The sequence below is a fragment of the Podarcis gaigeae genome (assembly GCF_964106915.1).
Source record: "Podarcis gaigeae genome assembly, chromosome: 6".
Lineage (NCBI taxonomy): Eukaryota > Metazoa > Chordata > Lepidosauria > Squamata > Lacertidae > Podarcis > Podarcis gaigeae.
Genome location: NC_139682.1, coordinates 96,795,245 through 96,820,870, shown reverse-complemented (window position 1 = coordinate 96,820,870; position 25,626 = coordinate 96,795,245). Strand labels below are relative to the sequence as shown.

The 25,626-nt window shown below is 44.9% G+C and overlaps 2 protein-coding genes across 5 annotated transcripts in view; one reads left to right on the top strand and one right to left on the bottom strand.

The window, feature by feature from the left end:
• The window catches only part of VAMP4 (vesicle associated membrane protein 4), a 32,296-nt gene extending 21,407 nt beyond the window's left edge, over positions 1-10,889 (bottom strand). The window contains exons 1-4 of one of the 4 annotated variants that reach the window (XR_014565560.1): positions 10,680-10,853; positions 7,759-7,965; positions 1,626-1,672; positions 984-1,034 (exon numbers count right to left, since the gene is read on the bottom strand). Coding sequence is in view for 2 of the 4 variants with exons in the window: in XM_083744047.1 (XP_083600173.1) it covers positions 984-1,034; positions 1,626-1,672; positions 7,759-7,824 (164 nt within the window). In the remaining 2 variants the exon portion in view is untranslated. Of the gene's footprint in view, positions 1-983; positions 1,035-1,625; positions 1,673-7,758; positions 7,966-10,679 lie in introns of all 4 variants that reach the window. The other 3 variants (XR_014565561.1, XM_083744047.1, XM_083744048.1) reach the window with 3 other exon arrangements.
• A 9,362-nt stretch (positions 10,890-20,251) lies between these two features.
• Positions 20,252-23,910, top strand: LOC310846871 (uncharacterized protein). Its single transcript, XM_083744060.1, has 3 exons — positions 20,252-23,295; positions 23,413-23,624; positions 23,765-23,910. Exons 1-3 carry the CDS (start codon positions 23,255-23,257, stop codon positions 23,854-23,856), a joined length of 345 nt encoding a protein of 114 aa, XP_083600186.1. The 5' UTR covers positions 20,252-23,254; the 3' UTR covers positions 23,857-23,910.
• Positions 23,911-25,626: the final 1,716 nt, after the last annotated feature.

Here is a 25,626-nt window from a genome sequence, read left to right as displayed (position 1 = left end):
TGCCTCCAAAGTCCTGAAAGCCAACACTAATAAACTGAGGTGATCCATTTCTTTAGGATTAATGCTTCTGTACTGGAATGTGGGGTATATGCAGGATCACCATGGGTTTTAAGCAAGTAAACTGAACTGAACTGGTATCTGAGTGAAGAAGGGGGTTGCCTCCTCCTCCTCCTCCAGGGAACCATTGGATAAGGATGTCAAAGCTAGAGCTTAAGCCTCTTAGCACAAATTGCTCCTGGAAGGTGTCCAAGTTTTGTCTTCTTTCCTATTGTTTTGGTACAGTTGGTGATTACTAGCCAAGTTTTAATTGCTTCCAATTTGCTCAGTGGCTTTGAACCTATTTCTGCTCTCCAGGAGGTCTTACAAATCTCTAGGCTGTCAACATGGTGGAAGATGGATCATTTAGCCCACAGTACAGAAAAATCGGGACGCAGGTGGCGCTGTGGGTTAAAGCCTCAGCGCCTAGGACTTGCCGATCGAAAGGTCGGCGGTTCGAATCCCTGCGGCGGGGTGCGCTCCCGCTGCTCGGTCCCAGCGCCTGCCAACCTAGCAGTTCGAAAGCACCTCCGGGTGCAAGTAGATAAATAGGGACCGCTTACCAGCGGGAAGGTAAACGGTGTTTCCGTGTGCAGCTCTGGCTCGCCAGATGCAGCTTTGTCACGCTGGCCACGTGACCCGGAAGTGTCTCCGGACAGCACTGGCCCCTGGCCTCTTAAGTGAGATGGGCGCACAACCCTAGAGTCTGTCAAGACTGGCCCGTACGGGCAGGGGTACCTTTACCTTTACCTTTACCGAAAAATCAAAACACAGCAATGATGTTTACTGGTTTACTGGTCTATAGCAAAAGGTCTTAGTGTCGTGAAAACTACTACTAGATTCAACACAAATGCTGCAAAAACCTTAACTGAGACTGTGGCAATTTTATATGAAAATGAAACACAAGAAAAGAAAAGACCCATTTTCAAATGCCACAAAATACTTACTGCCTGATCTTGTCATTCTTGGGTCCAAACCTTGGACCTGATGGCCCTCTCCTGGAAAGACATAACACAAGCTTATTAACAGATCAAACCTGAGGACACAGTTGCTATTCATCTACTTGAGTGAATGAGCGGCATCACATGGCAGATTAACAGGGAGATATTTGGAGGCTTAAAGTATTACACCAGGCATAGGCAAACTTGGCCCTCCAGATGTTTTGGGACTACAGCTCCCATCATCCCTAGCTAACAGGACCAGTGGTTGGGGGTGATAGGAGTTGTAGTCCCAAAACATCTAGTGGGCCAAGTTTGCCTATGCCCGTTACACAATACATTGATGGCAAAAGTACTTCAAGAAGACTAGTACAGCCCCCCAAGGCTGAAGGAAGGGGCTGGCAAGGCGAGTCCTCAATCTTACACTGCAAAGTTCACAGCAGGTGTTGTTGGAAAGGGTTCCAGTGAATCTTTCAATCTTTCACCTTGCTTTTAAGATGAACACCTGATGCTGTATCATGTTACATTGGCAAGGACAGTGCTGTACACAACAGAGCTGGGGCCCCATACCGGAGAAGGGAAGAGCTAGCATTGAGAGATCCTCCCCAAAGGTTGTTCCGGTATCCCTGCTTCAGTCTCAGAGATACTTACAAGAAAAAGTCCTCTTCTTCATCTGAATCTTCCTCTAGGAGGTTCCTCTGGAAACATAAAAGATAGATAAAGATAGATAAAAGATAGTCTTTCTTGTCCACTTTCAAAGCTAGAAGGTGGCTAGGTCTTTCTTGAGATGCATCTTATTAGCTGCAATCAGCACATCAGTTCTGCTTTAAGTTCTCTGGAGTCCAAATTAAAAGAAAAATTAACTACAAATCCATGATTCATAAAGGAAACAGGCACTTCTGAAAAATGCAAGATTGCTCATCATTCACACATCTCAATGAAGTACCTCACAGACACCCACCTTCTCTTATTCAGTGCAAGGAGGGATCAGCATTCTTATGTCCTCACCCCCCAAAAAGACAAAATTGTGCTCAAGATAGCAACCAAGTCAACCTCCTAAAACTGAGCCCTCTTTGCAGTGTTCTATCTCACACTTGGGAATATAGTCCTGGAACATCCATTACTTAATTATGTATAAGAATATTTATAGGCTTGGGAACATCAGTTTCATCTTAATATGATCTTGACTCAAAAACATGGGAAAGGAGGACACAAACAGGCACAGAGACCCTTCACAGGGCTAGTTCAAGTATTTGCTTATCCACTTCTCTGTATCATTCTAAATATAGAGCCACGTGTAAAATGCTAGTCTTAAACTTTCCAGAGGTTGGCAGCAGAAACCTACCCTGGGAATCATGAAGACAAGAGAGAATCAATTTGATCTGGAAAACCAAGAGAGTATATCTAAAAGGGGCACTGCCACAAAAAGTCCTATCACACATACAACTTTCCATAGGCTTGAAACCACAGAGAAGTGAGACTCTGGCCCTCATGCCTCACTCTGCAAAAACCTAACATGCCCACCAGTGTGGCTACTTCATATTTTTAACAAAGCTACATCTTACGCTTATTATACTAATAACATTATATTATACTTTTATAACTGCAACTTTACATGACAGGTGGCAATAAACAAACAAACAAAGAGCCAGGAAAACCTGCCATGGAGAATCTGAGGGTCCTGCTCCTGCCTCACTCCATTGGGTCTAGGGCATGGCAAGACAGGCTACAAAAGGACTGCCCAGCAGAGAACACTGTTTTAAAACTGCTGTTAATTGTTTTAATAATTTTAAATTGTTTTTGTTTTTAATTGGTTTTGTAAGGGTGCTTTGGGGGATGTGCCTAGGGGGAGAAGAGTGGGGGAGCACAAGGGGGAGCCCAATAACAGTGGTTCAGGGTAGCAGGAGCTATGGCATGGGAGATGGGGCAGGCCAGGTAAGGGGCACATGGCACAGGCCAAGGCAACAAAGGAGTGACTCAGGAAGAAGCACATTAAGGTCCTGGAGTGGCCTAGCCAGTCTCCAGACCTTAATCCCATCAAAAATTTGTGGAGGGAGCTGAAGGTTCAAGTAGCTAAACATCAGCCTCAAAATCTTACTGACTTGGAGAGGATCTGCAAAGAGAAGGAGGACAAAATACCTCCTGAGATATGTGCAAACCTGGTGGCCACCTACAAGAAACATCAGACCTCTGTCACTGCCAACAAGGGTTTTGCCACCAAGTACTAAGTCATCTTTTGCAGAGGGATCAAGTACTTATTTCACTCATTATAATGCACATCAATCGCTGACTTTTGTCTTCTGGGTTTCTGGGGGTTTTCCTGTTGTTGTTCTGTCTCTCGCAGCCACAATAAACCTACCATTAAAATTATGGACTGGTCATTTCTTCTTCAGAGGGCAAACGGGCAAATTTAGCAGGGGATCAAATACTTCCCCCCCCTCACTGTATCTCTATCTCCAGGCTCTGTCCAGTCAGAGGGGAATCAAGAGTGTGTGCTCCTAGTTTATCGCCTGCCTCACTGCCCAGCAGTGTCCCTTCTGAGCTGACAGAGCTGCTGGGGGACTTTAACATCCATGCCGAGGCAACTGGCTCTGGGGCAGCTCAGGACATCATGGCCGCCGTGACAGCCATGGGGCTGTCCCAACATGTCACTGATGTCAGGGACTGGCTGGACAAGGAAGAATGGTGGCAGCCAGTAGTCCAGGAGGCACCTGAGGGGGAAGGGGACTTTGAATCAAGTTCAGACTGGTGGGACAGGGAGGAATCATCCGCAGAGGGTGAGGATGGAGAGGCTAGAGGTAGCCACAGACGCTGAGAGAGAAGGAGAAGGGGCTGTGTCTCCTGCTCTGCAATGCAGCCCTGATTCCGCTCCTTCCTCTCCCCCACTCTCAGTGCAGGAAAGAAGAGTTGAGAAAAGGCTATAACAATTAAGAAACACTGAATCACAGCAAAAAAAATGCATGGAGGGAGGTATAAATAAGGGGGAGGGGACAGAACTTTAGCTTCTGCAACTGATGTGCCAGGTACTGACGCCCTGATTACTGAGCAATGAAGTTTGCAAGCACTGTGCCAGATTCTGTTTACATGTTGGACAACAGATGGAGGGGCTTTTCTGGCAGCCTGACACCCAACACACATGGCAGGCTATATTCTGGACCTTGCTTTCTCAACTAGGCAGGAAGAGGGTGATTTGAAAGTGGGGGACAGTGACATTAGTCCCTTGTCATGGTCAAATCACTTTCTGTTGAGGCTAATCTCCCTTTCCTAGGCAAGACTCTAGGGTGGGTGGTCGTAGACCAGATCCAGGCGCTTTTGGAAGAAACTGATTTTCTAGATCTATTTCAGTTGGGGTTTAGGCCCGGTTTTGGCACAGAAACTGCTTTGGTCACCCTGTATGATGACCTCTGTCAAGACAGAGATAGGGGAAATGTGTGCCTGTTAATTCTCCTCAACCTCTCAGTGGCTTTTGATATCACTGACCATGGTATCCTTCTGGAGCAGCTGTCTGAGTTAGAGGTGGGTGGGACCGCTTTGCAGTGGTTCTGGGCCTACTTGAGTGGTCATTCCCTGAGGGTCAGTCCTGTGGAACCTTCAAGGTGGAGTTCCTCAGGGCTCAATCCTATCCCCTATGCTGTTCAACATCTACAGGAAACCACTGGGTGGGGTTATTCGGAGATTTGGAGTGCGTTGTCAGCAGAATGCTGATGACACTCAGCCCTACTTCTCCTTTACATCTGTGAGTGAGGCAGTGGAAATGCTAGACCGGTGTCTTGCCTTGATAATGGACTGGATGAGAGCCAACAAACTTAAACTCAATCCAGATCAGACTGAGGCACGGTTAGTGGGTGGTTCCCTAGACCGGATGGGCTGGAAGGCTGCCTGCTCTTGATGGGGTTACACTTCCGCTGAAGGGGCAGGTTCGTAGCTTGGGGGTACTCATAGCTTAGATCCTTTTCTGTTGCTCGAGGCTCAGGTGGCCTCAGTGGCCCGGAGTGCCTTCCAACAGCTTTGGCTGGTGGCCCAGCTACGCCCTTATCTGGATACTGCTGCCTATGCTCTGGTAACCTTTAGGTTAGATTATGTGGGGATGCCTCTGAAGATTGTTTGTAAACTTCAGTTGGTGCAGAATTCAGTGGCCAGGTTGCTCACCAGGGCAAGACGGTTTGAGCATATTACACCAATCCTGGTCCAACTGTACTGGCTACCAATTAGTTTCTGGACCCAATTCAAAGTGCTGGTTCTGACCTATAAAGCCTTAGATGGCTCAGGACCACAATACCTCAAGGACCACCTCCTTCCATATGAACCTACCCGGACCCTGAGATCATCTTCTGAGGCCCTTCTTTGTGTGCCTCCTCCATGGGAGGTCGGAAGGTGGCAACATGAGCATGGGCTTTTTCTGCAGTAGCTCCCCATTTGTGGAATGCTCTCCACAAGGTTTGCCTGGCGCATTCATTATACACCTCTAGGTGCGAGGCAAAAACATTCTTCTTTAACCAGGCCTTTGGTTGACTGACATTCAATGCCCTTTTGAAATGGGGGGTGGGGCGTTATTGGGTTGCTCTTATTTTTTGAATATGTATTCTGTGCTTTTATTTCATATATCCTGTGAACTGCCCTCAGACCCCAGGCATAGGGCGGAATACAAATTTAATAATACTAATAAATAGCTTCTTACTGGTCTCTGGGAAGGTTGCATAAGGGCCCTGGGGCCAGCTAGCAGAGCAGAGGGCTCGAAAAGCTCTTTCCACAGAGAATTTCCCCTGCTCTCCATTTGTATTTTCCTGCTTCCTGCAGTAAAATATGTCACAGAAAACTATTCCTGGACTGATAGTCCTGAGCACTGGCATACTGGCGAAATGACCAGTAAAGTATTGGCAGCTGAACACCTTCACATCGACTGCAATAGAAATACAGTGGTGCCCCGCAAGACGAACGCCTCGCAAGACGAAAAACCCGCTAGACGAAAGGGTTTTCCGTTTTGGAGGCGCTTCGCAAAACGAATTTCCCTATGGGCTTGCTTCGCAAGAAGAAAGCCCATAGGGAAATCTCCGGGGACCTCTTTTAAAAGCTGGCGGTGGGGAGCAAAGCCTTCCCCCCCCCTCCGGCCTTCAGAAGAGGTCCAGGAAGGCCGGCGGGGGCCGAAAGGCTTTGCTCCCCACAGCCAGCATTTTAAAAGCGGTCCGGGATAGCAGGGAAGCGCTTCCCGCTATCCCGGACGGCTTTTGAAGGCAGACGGAGGGGGAGCAAAAACGTTTGCCCCCCGCCAGCCTTCAGAAGAGGTCCTGGACCTCTTCTGAAGGCCGGCGGGGGGCGAAAGTCTTTGCTCCCCCCTGCCTGCCTTCCCGGGAGAGTGGAGAAACGCAGCGTGCTTCTCCGCTGTCCCGGACGGCTTTTGAAGGCAGGCAGGGGGGAGCAAAGACTTTTGCCCCCCGCCCGTCCAGGACCTCTTCTGAAGGCAGGCGGGGGGCAAAAGTCTTTGATTAAAAGGCTTTTAAATCGCCCCGGGACAGCGGAGAAGTCCTCCGCTGTCCCGGGGCGATTTTAAAATGCTGGCGGGCGGCAGCCGGACAGCGGAGAAGTCCTCTGCCCCGGGACAGCGGAGAAGTCTCCACTGTCCCGGGAAGGCAGGCGGGGGGGGGGAGCAAAGACTCCCCCCCCGCCGGCCTTCAGAAGAGGTCGGGGGACAGACTGTCCCCGGACCTGGTCTGAAGGCGGTTTCCATAGGAACGCATTGATTGATTTTCAATGCATTCCTATGGGAAACCGTGCTTCGCAAGACGATAAACTCTCAAGATGAAAAGACTTGCGGAACGAATTAATTTCGTCTTGCGAGGCACCACTGTAGTTCATGAAGCTGATGATGGTTGAAGAACAGGCCTACTCCCTGATGAACACAGCTGCTAATTGTTATGCTATTGAAACTGTGTGCTACCAGTCCATTCCCTCCTCAAACACCAGTTATAACCACAAGCTTTCTTTCTCTTCAAGATTACTACCCCAAGAGGTAGGAGAACTTATTATTTAAAGTAGTTATAAGTTTCTTTTAAGTTGGTTGCTTACAGCAAACGCAAAATATAAAACAATTTAAAACCCGGGAAATGCAAAATGTAAGCAACTTATCAGCATTAAGGGGGAAAAAACATTCAGTTCAGTAAGCATGCATTGGTCTCATACATCATTTACAGGAATAGGAGCCACTGGTAGGTTACACCCCCTGCTCCTTGGAAGACACATCACACCAAAAGAAAAGTCAGGTCAGACCAAACAGGCCAGAGAAGTATTAGCAGCAAGGAGCCTTTATCTACTCCAAGTAAAAGTTAGCTGAAGAAAACCTGTTCTATAATATGGAGAGAAAACTCCATATTGTAAAGATATTGGCAGTATACATTGTAAGTATATATCCTTAAATGTACATTAATCAATGATATATTCTAGAATGTTTATTAGACCAGTCTAAACTCCATAGGCAGTTGCACAATGAAACCATCACCATAATCTTGGTGACTTGCAAGAAAAAAGTTTTCAAGTCCATCAGGCATGTTTACCATCTTATCTTTTTATACTTTAGCCTATTCTTCTCTAGGAAAACTAAGAGTAATTTACATGGGACTATCAGGCAGCTTCCTATCCATGTACTAACAAGAGCTAGACCATGACATAATAGCACCATATAACTCTGTGACTTAAAAGCAATTATTCTACAGATGGATTTGACTTGTGAGGCCATTCTAACCTGCACATTTAAAACATGCAAAGAAAGCCATTGCCCTCAAGCACTTACCCTCTCACTTTTCACTGACCCAGTAACATCATCATCATTGAGGTGGCGCTTGAATTTTGGAGGCATATTTTCATAAACGTGTTGCTTTTACTTGCCCAATACAAGGAGATGAGGGGAGCCCCACTTCCTAGGAAGAGAGATGGGGTGAAAAAAAATCAATTTCGTTGGGGTTCCATTCTCAGTCACAAAGACTGGCCACAGTGATGCCTGTATGGAAAATAATACAAATCATTAGAATTGTCAAGTGCCTTTTATAACACTATGTTATAATCTCTACTCTGAATGCATTATTTTGTATTTGAGCCCATTGCACAAAAATGCTCAAGACAGGTAGTTTCTTAAAATCAGGCTTTTAAAATGTATCCTTCTTTCAACCACATTATCAGAAGGGGTGTGCTTGGGCTTTTGAAATTCTCCCAGTTCCTTAAAGCCAACCTTAAAAGCCAAGGTTTTTTAAGGTGGCAAAGAGGATTTAGGATTTTTACTATTGTCGGAATTGGCCTGGCAAAGGAACAGGTAAAGGTATTTAAATACTATAACTACAGTCATACCTCGGGTTACAGATGCTTCAGGTTGTGTTTTTTCATGTTACGAATGCGCTGAAACCCAAAAGCACCGGAAGGGGTTACTTCCGGGTTTCAGCGGTCGCACATGCGCAGAAGTGCCGAATCGCAACCCGCGTGTGCACAGACGCGCATCCTGCACGGATCACGTTTGCAACCCGAGCGTCCACTGTATTATCCCATAAAGAAGGTAATGAGCAGCAATTCCTTTTTAATCATTGACATTTTTGGAAAGGTGGCTAAAAAGAATGGCCACAATCCCACAATTTCAAAAACCTAAAACAGCAAGATCTATTTCAGTAGAACCCTTGGGGTTGTATCCAATGGTGTAACTAAACTAATGGGCCCCCCAACCCTCCAGAGCATATCTGAGGATGGGGAGAGCATGGGGCTGCGGGTGGGAAGAAGAATTGATAGATTCCTTCCTATCAGCTAGGCAACACTGTTGGACAGAACCCACTGTTACTTCTGTACCCACAAATATTTGAAGCTTCCAAGAACAAGAGCAGTGCTTTTTGACCACGGATTCCTTTTCCAGCATACTTCCAGGAAGACCCCAAGCAAGTCATGAAGGTCAACCCCCCCCTGCCCCCCCTGCCCAATTACTGATGTGCCCTCAGCAATAAATATTCAGAAGATTATTCCTTTGAACCTAGTACAGTCAAACCTTGGTTTTCGAACATCTCGGCTGCCGAATGTTTCATAAGTTGAACGCAAAAACCCCGGAAGTGAATGCTTCTGTTTTCGAAGGCGCCTCAGAAGTTGAATGGCTTCCAAGGCGCATTTCTTCATTTTTTCAGAGGATTTTGCTGCCAGCCCTTGATCCTTGGTTTTCAAACATTTTGGAAATTGAACAGACTTCCAGAACCGAGTACGTTCGAAAACTGAGGTTTCACTGTAATGAAATTCCCAGGTCCTCCTTTCAGGCTTCCCAGAGGCATCTGGTTGGTCACTGTAAGAGCAGGATGCTGAACTGAATGGGCCTTCAGCCTGATCCAGCAGGCTCTTCTTACATTCTTAAATGTATTCCAACACATTAACCACATATGTTAGGGGCGGAGAACAGTTGCTTCGCCTTCTGGATAACCTTCTGGGAGCTGCATGCCAGTTATGGGCATGGCCAGAGGGGAAAAAAGGGGTGGAACAATGGATGTGACTCTTAGTAGTTTAAGTAGGTGAACTACATACCACAACCTTCCTCAACCTACACTCTTCAGAGGACTTCTAAACCATTCCTCTTCTACACACACCTTTCTCGTCCTATATCACCCACTTCATCTCCCTTTTATGCAATCTCAAAGAATCCCATTTCCCTATTTAAATAGGAGGACTGCCTGTCTTTGATTGATTCAAGGGCCTCACAGCACCTCTTCTTTCAAAAGCTTGTTTATTTACTGCATTTCTATTCCACTTGTCCTTCAAGGAGCTCAAGGTGGTTCTATCCTCACAACAGCCCTGGGAGGTAGGTTAGGCTAAGAGGCAGTGAATGGCCCAAGGTTGCCCAGTGAGCTTCATGGGGTGCCAAGTGGAGAGATGTGAAGCCCAGTCTCTCCCAGGTCCTAGTACAACACTAATCACTGCACCAAACCCAAGTCACCTACTCTTTTCCCATTTCCCTAATCTTTGATTTTTTTTTTAAAGGGTCCCTGTTGTAAAACTTCAAAAAGGGCAGCTGCAGCAGAATTGGCACTACTACAGGTGCCCCTTCCCCATTTGTAAGAACTTGATCTCATTTAGTGTGGCACTGCCTGCACTCTGGAACTCCCTGCCAATTGAAAAAACATTCCTGTTTATACAAGAACTACCCAGATGCTTAGAAAGTCGAAGTAATTCTAATCTGTTTCAGCATTTTAAACTCTTGTATGCTTTTAAAGTAGGGCTGCGGATTTTACTGTAAACCATTTTTTGTGTGTGTGTGAAGCGCTGAGGCTTTCCCCCCTTTTCTTCCTTTCCAGTCAAGTGGTGTACATATTTCGCAAAACAAACCAATAAAGAAGACGTGGGGTTTTTTGTTATTGTCGTTTTCAGTTGCGACTGTCGGGTGACGGACGGTGTACAAATGCAATAAACAATAAAGCAGCATTTCCCCCTCCCCTCGCTATGGATGGCGGGGGCGAAGGAGCCCCTCGCTTCCCCCGGCGCCCTCCTCTCCCGTCCTCCGGCAGGCCCCTCATCCCGCCCGGCTCCGCCAAGGGCCCTCGGCCTCGCCGCCGCCGCCTCCTCTTCGGAGGGTTTACCTCAGCGCCCCTTCCCATCCTTCCTTCCTTCCCTCCCTGCACTCGGCCTGCTCGCAGGGCCTCCTCCCTCAGAAGCCCCGCAGGCCTCCCCAGCCCCGCGACGCCCCTTCCCGCTTCTCACCTGCTTCCTTTCCAGGGCCGGCGCGGAAATGACCGCGAGGAGGAGGAGGAGGAGGAGGAAGAAGCGCCGTCAGCTGCTGTCCCATCGAGCAACTCGGCGCTCCTGACAGGGGCGGGGAGCCGAGCGCCGAGCACGTCGTTGGAAAACAACTGCCGCAGCGGGACGTTTGGACCCTGCCGGCCGCCGTACCCGCCAATCCCCGCCCCCAGCACCTCGGGTTCCCAGGGCGGGGCGGGGCGGGGCGGGGCCAGTGGCCCAGGGGGCGGGGCCTTTGCAAAAGGTGTGTTCTTTGCTGCTTCAGGTATTAGTCCGATTTTTCTTTTTTTTTTCCTTTTTTTAAATAATTTTTTATTAAATTTTCCACCGTAATAACACAAACTACAAAGCAAAATGATACACAAAAATAGAATTTTTTCTATTGTAATCATTCTGTGTCGTTGCAAACGTGTTGTGGGTCACTAGTTTGTCTTCTTGCTCTTGTTTTTTATTATGCATTTTATGTTTTCCTTTTGTATCTTTTTGCTGTGCACCGCCCTGTGATTCTCCAGTGAAGCCATCCTCGCTTAGCTAAATAAAACAGTTAAGTATATAAGCAAACGCTGGGCTTCCCCGTTATTTTACTGTTTTGCTCTCACGCCTAAGGGCCGCAAATTGCCTCCTGGTCTTCTCTTTCTCCCCTGTCTGTCTCCTCGCTCTGAAACCATCCTCTCCCGAAGAGCAAGGTTGGTTTCTGATTCCCAGCTCCCTTCTGGAAAAGCCAGGCATCCCTCTAACCATTGGAGATGCTGGCCAAACACCTGCAAACGTCTCTGCCTTCCCTTGGGAGGAATGGTGCCTGGGTTGGCACCATCTGTGAGTTTCAGAGCGAGTTATTTTCTTTTGGCTGAGATGGATTCCAAGGGAGGTTTAGACCACATTCTAGTCCATGGGGTGAAGCTAATCTCACAGCCTTTTGTCGTCCTCCCATTGTTTTTTCATTGCGCTGAGGGGTTTTATGGGGTTTTGGAATGGTATTTTGTATATTGATGTGAATATCTTGTTATTATTAATCTGTTTATTGAGTTTTATACAAATCACCAAACAGTCATCTAAAACAGTAACATAACATACATGAAAAAAAGAAAAGAAGAAAGGAAGAACAAGAAGAGCAGAAAGAGAAGAAAAAAAGAAAAAAAGAAGAAGAAAAAAGTATTACAAACATAGTGACTTCCAACCATCCCGGTTTGGGTTACAAAATCCTTATAGCTTACTCGCTAGTTACGTTACCAATAAAATTATTCAAACATTGCAGGTGTTAGATTCCATCCGCTGAGACGTTCTTCACTCCGAAGATTGCTTCGACATAACCTAAGAATTTACTCCAATCGTTTTTTAATTTGGTGTTATTTTGGTGCCTGATTCTTTGTGTCAATCTCGCTAGTTCTATGTATTGGAATAGTTTCAGCTGCCACTCTTTAATTGTGGGGGTGTTAGGCGTTTTCCAATTCTGCGCCAGTGAGATCCTGGCCGCAGCCATAGCATATTGAAAGAGGTTTTCATCTTCTTTTCTAATCTCATTTCCTACCATTCCTAAAAGGAACGCCTCCGGTATCTTAGGGAAGTTATATTTTAATATTTTCTTTAATTCATCATAGATTTGATCCCAGAATCCTTTCACCACCTCACAGGTCCACCACATATGGAAGAAGTTTCCCACCTTGTTCTTACATCTCCAACAGGTGCTGTCTCCGGTTTTGTACATCTTCCCCAGCTTTGCCGGGGTGATGTACCAGCGATACATCATCTTCTCTAAATTTTCTCGGAGAGCAGCACATGCCGTGAACTTCATTCCATTCTTCCATAATTTCTGCCACTTCTCCTGTTCCAAATTATGTCCCAAATCTCTGGCCCATTTAACCATAACCCCTTTGACTACCTCGTCCTTAGTTTCCCAGATTAACAGTTGCTTATACATTTTAGAGAGGAGTTTACTGTTAGATTCCAATATTTCTACCTGGAATTTCGATTTTTTTTCACTCATCCCAGTTTTTTTATGTTCAAGCCACAACGCATTAATCTGATGATATTGAAGCCAGCTAATTAGTTTTCCTTTTAACTCATCATAGGGTCTGACCCTCCAGCCTCCTTCCCGTTTAACTAAAAGATCTTCATAAGTCCATCTTCCCCCTTCTTGATTTGTTTTTTTAATTGTTATAATATCAATTGGGGAAAGCCACCAGGGCGTACTGCTTTCAATCACTTTTTTATTCCTGTTCCAGGCTTCAAGTAGGGGACCTCTAAAAATATGACTTGAGAAGCTTTTATGGGCTTTTCCTTTATCCTGCCATAAGTAGGCATGCCAGCCAAACCTGGCGTCGAAACCTTCAAGATCCAGTAGGTCTGGGTTTTTTAAGGTCGCCCAGTCCTTTACCCAGCAAAGGCAGGCAGCATCGTAGTAAAGCCTTAGATCTGGGACTGCGAAGCCTCCCCTCTCTCTCGCATCCGTCAGGAGTTTAAACTTAATTCTAGCCCTTTTCCCTTGCCATATGAATTTCGCCAAAGTTTTCTGCCAGGTCTTAAAGCATGATGTTCCTCTAATTACTGGAATGTTCTGGAAAAGAAACAGTAATTTTGGTAAGATGTTCATCTTGATTGCAGCCATCCTGCCTGTCCATGACAGCTTTAACCTATTCCAGGTATCTAGGTCTCTTTTAATTTCTTTCCAGACCTTGGTGTAATTATCCTCCAGTAGATTTATATTCTTTGGCGAAATCCATATTCCCAGGTACTTAACTTTTTTTACCACCTTAATGCCAACCAACTGCTCCAACTGATTCTTGGCGTCTTCATCCAGGTTCTTCACTAGAATTTTAGTTTTCTTCTTATTTAATTTGAACCCCGACAGTTTACCAAATTCTTCTAAGATCTTTATAGTATAGCTAACACTGTCCATTGGTTCCTCTAAAGTTAGCACCAGATCATCGGCATACGCCTTTAGCTTATACTCCTTCTCTCCAATTCTTATTCCCCTTATTCTTGATGCTTCCCTTATCTTGTTCGCAAGTATCTCCAGAACCATAATAAACAGAAGGGGAGACAACGGGCAACCTTGTCTTGTGCCTTTCGTTATTGTAAAGGGACTGGAGAGGCTATTGTTAATAATCAGCCTAGCCCTTTGTCCTGAGTAAATTGCCTTTATTCCTTCGAGAAAGGGGCCCTCTATTCCTACTGTTTTCATGCACTGTGTTAAGAAGTTCCAGGAAACATTATCGAATGCTTTTTCGGCATCAATGAAAATCAGTGATGCCGGAGTATCTATCTTCGTATCTAAATATTCGATAATGTTCACTAAGTGCCTGACATTATCCTTTAGCTGTCTATTCGGTAAGAATCCCACTTGGTCTTTGTGGATGGCTCTCATTAGATACTTCTTGAGCCTGCTCGCCATAATATCAGCAAAGATCTTATAATCATTGTTGAGCAGGGAAATTGGTCTATAGTTTCTTATGTCCGTTTTTTCTGTATCCGTTTTTGGTATTAACGTAATATGTGCCTCCCTCCACGATTCGGGGATCCTTCCTCCCTGTAGTATGTTGTTAATAACCTCACTAAGTACTGGGGCAATATGTTCTCCTAGTATTTTATAATATTTAGCAGTTAAACCATCAGGCCCGGGTGCCTTCCCAATTTTCATTTTCTTGATGGCCTCTTTTACTTCCTCTACTGTAATCCTCTTATTTAGATATTTTTTGTCCTCTTCCGTTAAGCAGATCCCTCCGCATTCAGCCAGGTATTTTTCTATTTCTGCCTCATCCTCCTCTCCCTTCTCATACAACTTTCCGTAGAATTGAGTGAACCTTCTTTCTATCTCGACTGACTCTTCCACTATCTCGTCATCTACTATAAGTTTATTTATCACATTTTGCTTTTTTCTTTTTCTTAGCTGCCATGCCAACAGCTTTCCAGATTTATTTGCTGACTCGAAGTATCTCTGCTTCATATACTTAATTTTCCACTCTACCTCCTGATTTAATAATGCAGAGTATTGTGCCTGTAACATATTAGAAGTTTGTTTGAGCCTGTCATCTCCTGGTCTTGTCATTAATTTTCTTTCACAATCTTTTAGCTGGGTAAGGATCTCTTCTTTCTTTTGATTTCTCAGTTTTTTCCTATAGCTATTTTGTTGTATCAGGAGGCCTCTCAGGACCGCCTTCCCGGCGTCCCAGACTATATCAATGGGCGTACTCTTATTCAAGTTTAGGTCAAAGTAGTTCTTAAGGGTGTCTTTAGCCTTATCTATCACCTCCTCGATTTCGAGGAGGTACTCGTTCATCGTCCACCTATACGGGCCTGATGTTACCCTTTTTATTTCCAGAACTATTGGGCAGTGGTCTGATAAGGTTCTGGGTTGAATTTCACATTCCTTTACTCTTGTCACAATTGTTCTTGATACCCAAATCTGGTCTATTCTGCCCCAACTCTGGTGGGGTTCTGAAAAGTAAGTAAATTGTTTTGTTACCGGGTTTTTATGCCTCCATGCATCAATTAAGTCAAAATTCTCCTCAAGATCTTTAAAAGACCTTGGGAGCTTCCCTTGGTTCACTTTCCCCTTCTTTGTATTTCTATCCAATTCCGGTACTGGTACCCCATTTAGGTCCCCAAGTAGGATTAGTTTATGATCTTCCAGTTCCAATAATATTTGTTCTAACTTCCCAAAAAATTCAGCTTTATTTGTATTAGGGGCATAGACCGTTACCACATTAAACTTTTCTCCCTGACAATTAAGTTGTATTCCTACTATTCTCCCTTCATCATCTTTACAGATTAGTGCCGGGTCCCATTTTTCTTTGGCATATATCACTACTCCCTTTTTCTTATTTATTCCCGAGTTGACAAATTCTACCCCTAGTTTTTTATTTACCAAGATGTGTCTATGTTTTTTTGCTATGTGCGTCTCTTGAAAGCAGATTACGTCATAATTCTTATTTTTCAAAGCCTTCTCAATTTTATTCCTTTAAAGTTTTTCATTCAACCCATTCACATTCCAGGATAAAAATTTCAGTGTGGAAGTTATTGTTTAACTTTGAACTGCAGTAAACACTCCGGTCAGTTCAGCAGACTTAAAATCTGGCGCCCTTGCTTTCTGGAGCCTCCTCCTCTCCTGCCGCCTCTTCTCCCACTGCGGCTTCACTCTCTTCATTTTCTTCCTCCGCTTCTCTTTCTTCCCTTCCCGGCCCCCTCCCCCTCCATCTCTCCTGTTTCTCATCCACTTCCCCATCCAATAACCTGCTCTCTATCCTACCAAGCTCCTTCTCATACCTTCTCATGAATTTCTCGGCTTCCTGTGTGTCCAATAGTCTAAACTTTTTATCTTTATAGAAGAAGGTAATCCCTTCAGGGAATTCCCATCTATACTGTATATCATTTCTTTTTAAAATACCTACCACTTGTCTAAATCCTTCTCTTTTACGTAACAATCTTATTGGTATTTCTTTGTAAATAATGATGGGCCTCCCTCCAATTTTTAGTTTGTTCCGGTAGCTTGTTTTTAAGATCAGGTTTTTCATTTCCAATGAGTTAAAGATCACTAGGCAGTCCCCTAGGAATTTATTTGGTTTTAAGTGTTGAGGTCTCATTTTGATTCTAAATGCATTCTCAATAGTTATGGCCACTTCTTCTTCGTTTAATCCCAACCACTTTGATAGTTCCTTAGCCATTTTTCCCTTTATATCCTCATTCCTTTCTTCTTCCACACCCCTAAATTTTAGATGGAGTTGTTTCTGTCTCAGTTCTGTCATGGCTAAATTGTCCCATATCCTCTCCTGTGCTTTATTTAGTTCTCTCAGGTCTTCCTTCATCTTTACTGACTCCTTTTTCTGTTCTCTCATCTCTTTCTGCATTTTTTTATTAGACTCCTCAATTATTTTGGATTTAGTGGATAACTCTTGGATCTTAGTTGAGAGTTCTCCTACTGCACCTTCTATTTTTTTGTCAATCATCTCCTGCATTTCTTCCAGTTTACTTTCCATATGTGACTCATTTTGCTTAAATTCCTCCTTAATTTTAACCCAGAGGCATTCCAAATCTCTTATTTCTTCTTGTCTTGATAGTTTCCTATCCCCTGGGGTCCCCCCTCCCCCTCCCCTTCTCCCATCTCTCCCCGTCATCGCTGAATCTCTCCCTTACCGGGCTCACACTCTTACTCTTACTCTTGCAGTACCGCGTAGGGAAAGAAGAAAGTGGGTGAGGAGGCGGCACTAATGTTAAGACCGAGGATAAACCATGAAAAAGGAACCAAGAACAATGAAATGATAAACCAAGAACAATAAGAAAAGTCCACACAAAAGAGGGGTCGGGAGGAACGTTTCCCACCGGGTTGAGGGGGTTGGGGGAGGGTTAGGGGGGTTGTGGGGGGGGGAGGTTCTCCTCTATAGAACACTTAATTAATGCGAGGACGTGCGTCTGGCCGCTCCCGCAGGGCTCTCGCCCGCCCCGTTCTCAACGGTCTTCGGTGGGTCTCTTATATACGTCGATTCACCTTGCCGCCGGCAGGAGGTGGATTGACCCAAAGACGGGCTCTCGATGGAACAATTATTTCTGGTAAAGTAAGCTACACTCCCCCTAGACTTCGTTGCTGTGAATATCTTGTAGTCTTGGTTTATCAATGAGATTGGGCGGTATGATTCTTCTTTGAGATGGAGACTATTTTGGAAGAGCAGGGCGAGGAGGGAAGGCCTCTCCACCTCCCTTCCCAAGTTAAAAAAAATAGGCTTGTTCAGGACACAGTCACACAGGGCTCAGATGCTGCTTCCCGGCCCAAAACTCACCCTGCCCACTCGCGGGAGGCACTCACCCAGTTGCTCACTGGTGCCAGAGCAGCCCTCCCATGGTGCGCTCCTAGTCAGCTGGGCTTCACTAGGATGCTGCTCCGCTTTCGCGGGTCCTGGCCTCTGGTGCATACCTATCCGGCTCCAGCAGCCTCCTGGATTTCCCCTCTTCTAGTTTTTCTCTACAAGTAAACACCATAGTCTGTGCTTCATGAAGTTAGGAAGAGTTTTGCAGAGTGTCTGGGGAAATCTTGTTGGATCTAGGAGCCCTGGTTTGAAGACTGTAGACTCAGAGGGTCCCAACCCGCTCTTGCAGCAGATTTATTGAGAGTCTGTGGGCAAGTTACTACAGGTCATTTTTGCTTTTCTTGCTCTTAATGGGAATAATTTAGTGCCCCTCCTCACAGAGTGGTTATGAGAGCAAATGTAATCATGCTTAAACTATTGGTAGCTGTTTACAGATAGGTAGCCGTGTTGGTCTGCCGTAGTCGAAACAAAATTTAAAAAATCCTCCCAGTGGCACCTAGCAGTGGCAGGGGTGTGACCACCATGAAGGTGGCAAGTTCCTGCTGACCAGCAGAAACTTGCCACCTTCATGGCGGTCACCACATTGCCGCACAGCAAATACCAGAATTCTCCTTTTATCATACCATATTTGTTTTTCCTTTTACCAAGTAAAAGGTTGCACATGCCCCAAACATAGACATTACACGCTATTGCTTCTGTTTTGTGACAGTGCTGCTTCTGCCTGGGCTGGTGAAATAATTCTGGAAGAGTTGGCAGACTTGAGTAACAGACACATGGAATAGTTGTATACAAGTTGTTAAGTTTTCTTTTGTTTACTTGATAAAAGCGGGGAGGTGATTATTCCCTGAATGCTTTCATACTTAAAACAGTAGATGGGATTCAGTCTTTACTCTGACCCACTGAAATAATCAACCAAAGTTAGTCAAGACCATTAATTTCAATGGGTCTACTCTGAGTAAAATCTAGTTGGACAATCAGTGCTCTGCCGATGTGTGTGCCCGTGTTGTAGAAAAGAAAGCTATTGGCAGTTTGACTGTAGGGAGGAGGGTGACAGAATTGGGAGTAAGCTGGGCATTAAGCAGGGGCTAGCTAAACTAGAAGCAACGGTGTAGGGTTCTGAGGGGTGTACGCTGCTCTTTATGGTTCAACTTTCCCTGCTTGCAGGCCAATTACATAGAAAAAGGGATACTCCTGAGTAAGATTACCTCTACTGTCAGACCAAAGGTCATTGTGATTTCGTGTCCCCACTATGCACTCTGGAGGTACCTACCTACTTGTTGTGCATTTTGTTATTAATTTTCTTTGCATTAATTATACTTTTGCATTAGTTAATTATTACTTTACTACAGCAGATTTATTATTATTAACAACTTAAGGAAGCTGAGTCTACTTCCGTTCATTATAGAGTAGTTGCAGGCTATTCATTCATTGCTAGGCGGTTACCAGAGGTGGCAAGTGCAGGGTCATATTGTCTCTTTGTGTGTGCATTTACACACAAGATAGAACAAGTTGTGATATTTATCTTCCGGAGATCTGGGCAGAAGGCTGAAGCATAAGGAATTCTAGTGCACATGTGTCTAGTGCATTTTAAACCTCTCCCCTGAGGGAGGCAGGGTAGAAGGTCTTCCTCATGGGCAAAACATGGACAGGAGCCAGAAAAGTACAGAAAGTTTCTCTGTTTACCTAATTGTGATGAAGCAGATATTAGAAAACCTCTGTGAACCTCTCACTTTCATTTCATGAAAACAAGATTCTATAGAGGGGCTACCTCTGGAATTTTCTAAATTGGGGAAAAATTGCTGAGAATATTTTTTGTAATGGCATTATAGAAAATGATATCAACTGATTAAGTTATTGCTTTTAACATATGGTTGGTATTTGGGTTCTCCACAGGATTGCCTGCTTCATAATCTTCCCATTTTGTTTTCTTACAACATTGACAAAATAATTCTGTTCTTGGAAAGAAAACATAGCTATGGAGGGAAGGATTAATGTAGGATTAGGGACTCTGTGAACCTCTTAAGTGAGCTATGCAAAAATCCAAGTGGAGATTTGCAGCCTAGGTAGGATTCAGTGTGTTCTCTGTTCCCAACAAAACAACCTGGAGCAGCAGGAGTTCGTTATTACCCATTAGCTGACATTTATGGCATGAGGTTGCAACGTTGTTTTGACTTGGGTCACTAGCAGCTTTCTACAAGGATGTATGAAAATATATTGAATTTCCCCTCTTCTAGTTTTTCTCTACAAGTAAACACCATAGTCTGTGCTTCATGAAGTTAGGAAGAGTTTTGCAGAGTGTCTGGGGAAATCTCGTTGGATCTAGGAGCCCTGGTTTGAAGACTGTAGACTCAGAGGGTCCCAACCCGCTCTTGCAGCAGATTTATTGAGAGTCTGTGGGCAAGTTACTACAGGTCATTTTTGCTTTTCTTGCTCTTAATGGGAATAATTTAGTGCCCCTCCTCACAGAGTGGTTATGAGAGCAAAAGTAATCATGCTTACTATTGGTAGCTGTTTACAGATAGGTAGCCGTGTTGGTCTGCCGTAGTCAAAACAAAATTTAAAAAATCCTCCCAGTGGCACCTTAGAGACCAACTAAGTTTGTTAACTAAGTCGTGTGCATGCACACTTCTTCTTCTTCTGGTATCTGAAGAAGTGTGCATGCACATGAAAGCTCATACCAATAACAAACTTAGTTGGTCTCTAAGGTGCTACTGGAAGGATTTTTTTTATTGATAGCTGCGTTGCTTCAGCAGAGCAAAAAGAGAGAGAAAAGTGGATTAATATGTACTTTAAATCAGAAGTGCTCGGGTACAGAGCAAGGGCTTCAACAGACCAGCACTGACAACAGTAACTTCTTCTTTTTTCAATTTTTTTTATTGATTTTCCAAAATTTAAAACATACATACATACATACATCCTGTTTAAATCTTGGTAACATTATTAAGTGACTTCCTCAAATCCCCTTGGTTGAATTTCATTATATATCATTTTAACCGTTTTCCAAAATGACAACAGTAACTTCTGGTTCACTGATGGGGAACCTGTGACCTTCTGGATGCTGAAGTAGAACTTCCCATCTATCCCTGGCCAGTCACTGGGCCATGCGTCCCAGCAGGCCTAAATGCTCCTGCCTCCCATCCACCCCCCACCTGACTGCCTCACGGTAGCATCCTGTTGGTAGGCAAGGAAAAATATAGGTATAAAAGGAAAATTCCCTGGATGCCTAGATCTAGGTTTGGGGCAAGTACTCTTTGGTGAGACAACCCCAGCACAGCTTTAAAATATGCAGAATTAAAAAAAATAGAAATATTACCAAGAACAATTTCAGATCATAATCCAGCAATACTGCAACTACGAGAGGGAAATGACTCCACTCGTAGATGGAGATTGAATAAGGAGTTGTTAGATGATCATAAACTTTTAGAAAAAGCAGAGAAAATATTAGGAGTTTATTCTGAATTAAATTTAAATAGAGAAAGAAAATTACAGGTGGTTTGGGATGCCAGTAAGGCGGTCAGGAGAGGTCTGTAGATACAACAAAATACATATAATAAGAAATTGAGAGAACATAAGAAAAAGGAAATTTTAGAGGCCTTCCTTGACAAAAACGGAAAAAGAATTAATACAGAAACCCAACAAAGAAACTATAAAGCAAACTATTAAGTTATTACAAATTCAATGATCAATAAATTCAATGATCAATAAATAAATAAATTTAATAAAGAAAGAAAATGAAACAGAAGTACTTCGAACATGCAAAAAAATCAGGAAAGTTGCTGGTGTAGCAACTGAAGAAAAAGGAAACTCAAAATATTATATCTAAAATCAAAGATAAAGGAAAATTGATAAACAACCCAAAGGACATCAGGAAAGCACCCGACAGCTGGAGGAGAGAGCTGACTGCTTGATGGTGGTCGCAAGGCTCCCAGGTGCGGTGGAAGATCCAACCGATGTTGCCTTCTTGCCTCCAGCAGAAACACATGGTGTGGGGGCAAACTTCCTCCCCAATGAGAGGAGCGGACCAGACAGAAGCCTGCATCAGTAAGGTCTGCTCCTCCTAGCTCCGCCCCCCGGACCGCCACAGATTGGCTGATTCAAACAGCTGGGTTCCGGCAGGAACTCGGAGGTGGTGACACCGGGAGGCAGAGCAACGGCCACGGGAGCAGTGTGGCTCCGAGATGGTGGTGCACTGCGCCAGGCTGCAAATGTCGCCCACCGCCGGGACATGATGAGAGGTCATGAATGTTTCCTTGTCCTTCTGGGGAAAAGTGACAAGCTGGGAGACAAGTGACAAGCAAACAAAATGAATTTCAATAGGGAATCATGTCAGGTTCTGCACTTTGGCAGCAAGAACCAGATTCACTAAGATGGGATGGGGGACACCTGGCTTTCTAGCAGTATAAGAGGAAAAGATCTAAGGGTCTTGGTTGACCAAAAGCTTAACAGGAGTCAACAGCGTGATGCAGCAACAAAAGAAAGCTAACACCATTCTAGGCTGCCTCAGCAGACGTCTAGTGTCCAGATCAAGGGAGGTAATAGTACCACTCGATTCTGCCTTGGTCAGACCACACTTGGAATACTGTGTCCAGTTCTGGGCACCACAGTTTAAGAAGGATGCTGACAAGCTGGACCATGTGCAGAGGAGGGTGACCAAGATGATCGAGGGTCAGGAAACGAAGCCTTACGATGAATGCTTGAAGGAGCTGGGTATGTTTAGCCTGGAAAAGAGGAGACTGAGAGGAGATCTTCAGCTATCTTAAGGCCTGTCACATGGAAGAGGGAGGATGCTTGTTTTATCCTGCTCTGGACGGGAGGACTCGAACAGATGGCTTCAAGTTCAAAGAAAGGAGATTCCGACTAAACATTCATGAAAACCTTTCTGGCAGTATGAGCTGTTTGGCAGTCAAACAGACTCCCTAGGAAGGTGGTGGACTCTCCTTCCTTGGAGGTTTCTAACCAGAGACTGGATGGCCATCTGTCATGGATGCTGTTGCTGAAATTCCTGCATTGCAGGGGGTTGGACTAGATGACCCTTGGCTCCCTTCCAACTCTAAGATTCCATGATTCTGTGAAATGGATCTGAACTAATGACCGCCACCCACCATTTTCATATTCAAAACTGCTTCCCACCCGATCCCCTTCTTGATTACTATATATAATTAATACACTAAAGTAGACAAATAATAACGTACAAAAAGGATCAATAAATGTCTCACCCAATGTCTATAAACCTTGATCAGAATCCCATGTCAGGTTTTCTTTTGTGAATGGAATAAAATGGTTTCAACCAGTTTTTAGTAACCAAGAATCAAATGTAGAGCTTGGGGTACATTTAAACGTAATACTGGACAGATTACTACAGGGTGTGGAGAGGGGTTATTTTGAACTATGAAGTGAGAAACAGCAGCCGTAGTCGAGGCCAGAAGTGCTTTCCCTTGTGACCCCGCCGTGCTGAAAAGGGGGGGGGGTGTTTGCAAGGGGTTTCCTGTCTTGTCCAGAAATGCCCCGGGCTGGATGAAGCCAGCTCAAGATCTTTTCTAAATAAATGGAATAAAACCGCTTAAGCCACTGAAAGATAGATTTGAAAAGTGAATGTGAAGGGGAACAATGCCTGTTATTAAGCAAGATAGCTAAAGTAACAGGATCATGTCCTCCATTGTGACACGTCCCCCTGCTGAGTGACTTGGCTGAGCACTTTGGGAAGAGCAACCATTTGAAGATAGCTAGTGAGGGAGATCAGAGATGTTGCGGGAAAGAATTCAAAGACTCTCTTCGTGTCAAGTGTAAGTAGGATTTCTACTTCTTTCTGAAACGCAGGGGAGGTTTAGCTGCCAGGTGCCCCAAATCCAGCGCAGAGATCTCTAGAACCCATTTCCTCATGGTTTCCTCTTCTTCCCTAGGTTCCGAAGTCTGAGGAGGCTCCGCGGGCTGCTGGTCTCCTGCTGCCGGTTGCCCAAGATACATCCCCTGGTCTGCCAGAAGGAGGAAGGAGATGAGTGGAAGGAGGAGGTAAACATCATGAAGGACGGGAAGGAGAAAAAGGTGAAGATTCGATCGATTTTTGTGAGACCATGCGACCAGGGGATGGAGTCCACCGATACCAACGTGGATGGTGAGTGTTGATCTTTCTTCCTCAGGAACAGGGAGGCCAGAGAAAATCTGGCAGTGGGGCAGAGGGAGCAGAAAGATGGGTTATCAGCATAAGAATCAATTAAAATATTAATAATCCTTTTCTCTTCTTTTCTCTTCCAGGCAACGGCAGCAGTGAGACCAGCAGCTCGAGCGGAGCTCTTACCCCCCCCCCCATGCCCAGTTCCCCCCTCCCCACAATTCCAAATATATAAATAAAGAAATATAGAAATCATTTTTGTATGGATTCAAATAAAGTTTGAAATACAAATATGCTAGTCTTTGATCATGCTTTTATCCCCGGGGGTTCTTTTTCCCAACAGTTGTTACTTGCCCAAAAATGAAAAGAAGAATATGTCCCAGCGAAAGAAGAGTGGATACAAAAACTTCTGGAACATGCCGAAATGGCGAAACTTACCGGGAAAATTAGCAAGATAACCAACTATTTATAAAAGAATGGAAATGGTTTATTGGATATTTACAAATAAACTGTTGACGGATAAGAATATTGTAATAACCTGCAGTTTTATAAGAGTAAAGGTAAAGTGACCCCTGACCGACTCTGGGGTTGCGGTGCTCATCTCGCTTTATTGGCTGAGGGAGCTGGTGTACAGTTTCTGGGTCATGTGGCCAGCATGACTAAGCCGCTTCTGGCGAACCAGAGCACTGCACAGAAATGCCGTTTACCTTCCCACCGGAGCAGTACCTATTTATCTACTTGCACTTTGAGTGCTTTCGAACTGCTAGGTTGGCAGGAGCAGGGACTGAGCAACGGGAGCTCACCCCATCGCGGGGATTCGAACTTCTGAGCGGCAAGTCCTAGGCTCTGTGGTTTAACCCACAGCGCCACCCGCGTCCCCCAATTATAAGAGTCCCTCCATTTATAATTTAAATATTATATATTTAATGTAGATGAATAGGTGAGCAAATTCATTCATTGAGATATGCAGAAAACATAAAAATAAATAAATTTAATGAACAGCAGAAAGAGGGGGAAGTCAAGTTTTGAAATGTTAAAATGATTGTAAAATTATTGGAATGTATGAAACTGAAAATCATAAACTATAAAGAAGAGAAGGGCAGGGCAGGGCAGTGAGAGATCACCAGCCTTCCTGTCCGCATTCACCTGCACACCCACCTTGCCAACTGAAGCCTCCCAAGTGGGAGGGGAATTATCTCCAGGTGCACCCCATACACCCAGGCCCCGCAAGCGGAGTCAAGGGCAGCACCTCAAGATCCCATGCTGGCGCAGCACAGATGAGATGACTGTGAAACCATTCAGATATGAATTGTGCAGGGCGAACTGTAGAGTTGGAAGGGACCCCCAGGATCATCCAGTCCAACCCCTGCAAGGCAGAAAGATCCCACTGCCCCACCATCAGGATCAAACATGCCAACGTGGCCCTATCAGCACCATGTTTTAACCAGCTGAGCTGACCAGGCACTGAAGAAGAGAATTCATGAATGCATGCTCCCACAGAAAGAGTACCATAGATCACATGCAAACTAGCCATACATTGTCACTCCGCATGTGCACGCATGCCTAACTGGAGGCGGTGAGCCCGGGAGGCAGAGCAATGGCCACGGGAGCAGTGTGGCTCTTCCTTGCCCCTCTTCCTCCCGGTAAACAGCAGTGATGCTGCCGCCATGTAAGTAGCAGCTAAGGCACCTCTTCTATCAAGCTCTTCTTTTCATTTTATAACATTTTTTAGCCCACCCTTCTCTCCAAGGAATTCAGGGTGGCATACATGGTTCTTCTCATTTAATCCCCATAACAACCCTTTGAAGTACGTGAGGCTAAACTCATTAAACTCACCCCTCCCTGCCACCCCCCCTTCCTTGCCTCCCTCCCTCCCCTGGTGTGGTCTTCCAGAAGGCCGCTCCTGCCAGTGCCAAGTCTCCCGATGCCTGTTTTGGGGTGCCTTACTCTGGCACAACCAGCAAGGGGAGCAAAATCGGGGCAGTCAATTCTGGGAACAGAGACC

What these genes read in the sequence shown, in the direction of transcription:
- LOC310846871 (XM_083744060.1), top strand. Translation starts at nt 23,255, where the DNA reads ATGTTGCGGGAAAGAATTCAAAGACTCTCTTCGTGTCAAGT. An exon ending in AGACTCTCTTCGTGTCAAGT is followed by an intron (nt 23,296 to 23,412) that starts GTAAGTAGGATT and finishes CTTCTTCCCTAG; the next exon opens with GTTCCGAAGTCTGAGGAGGC. An exon ending in CACCGATACCAACGTGGATG is followed by an intron (nt 23,625 to 23,764) that starts GTGAGTGTTGAT and finishes TTTCTCTTCCAG; the next exon opens with GCAACGGCAGCAGTGAGACC.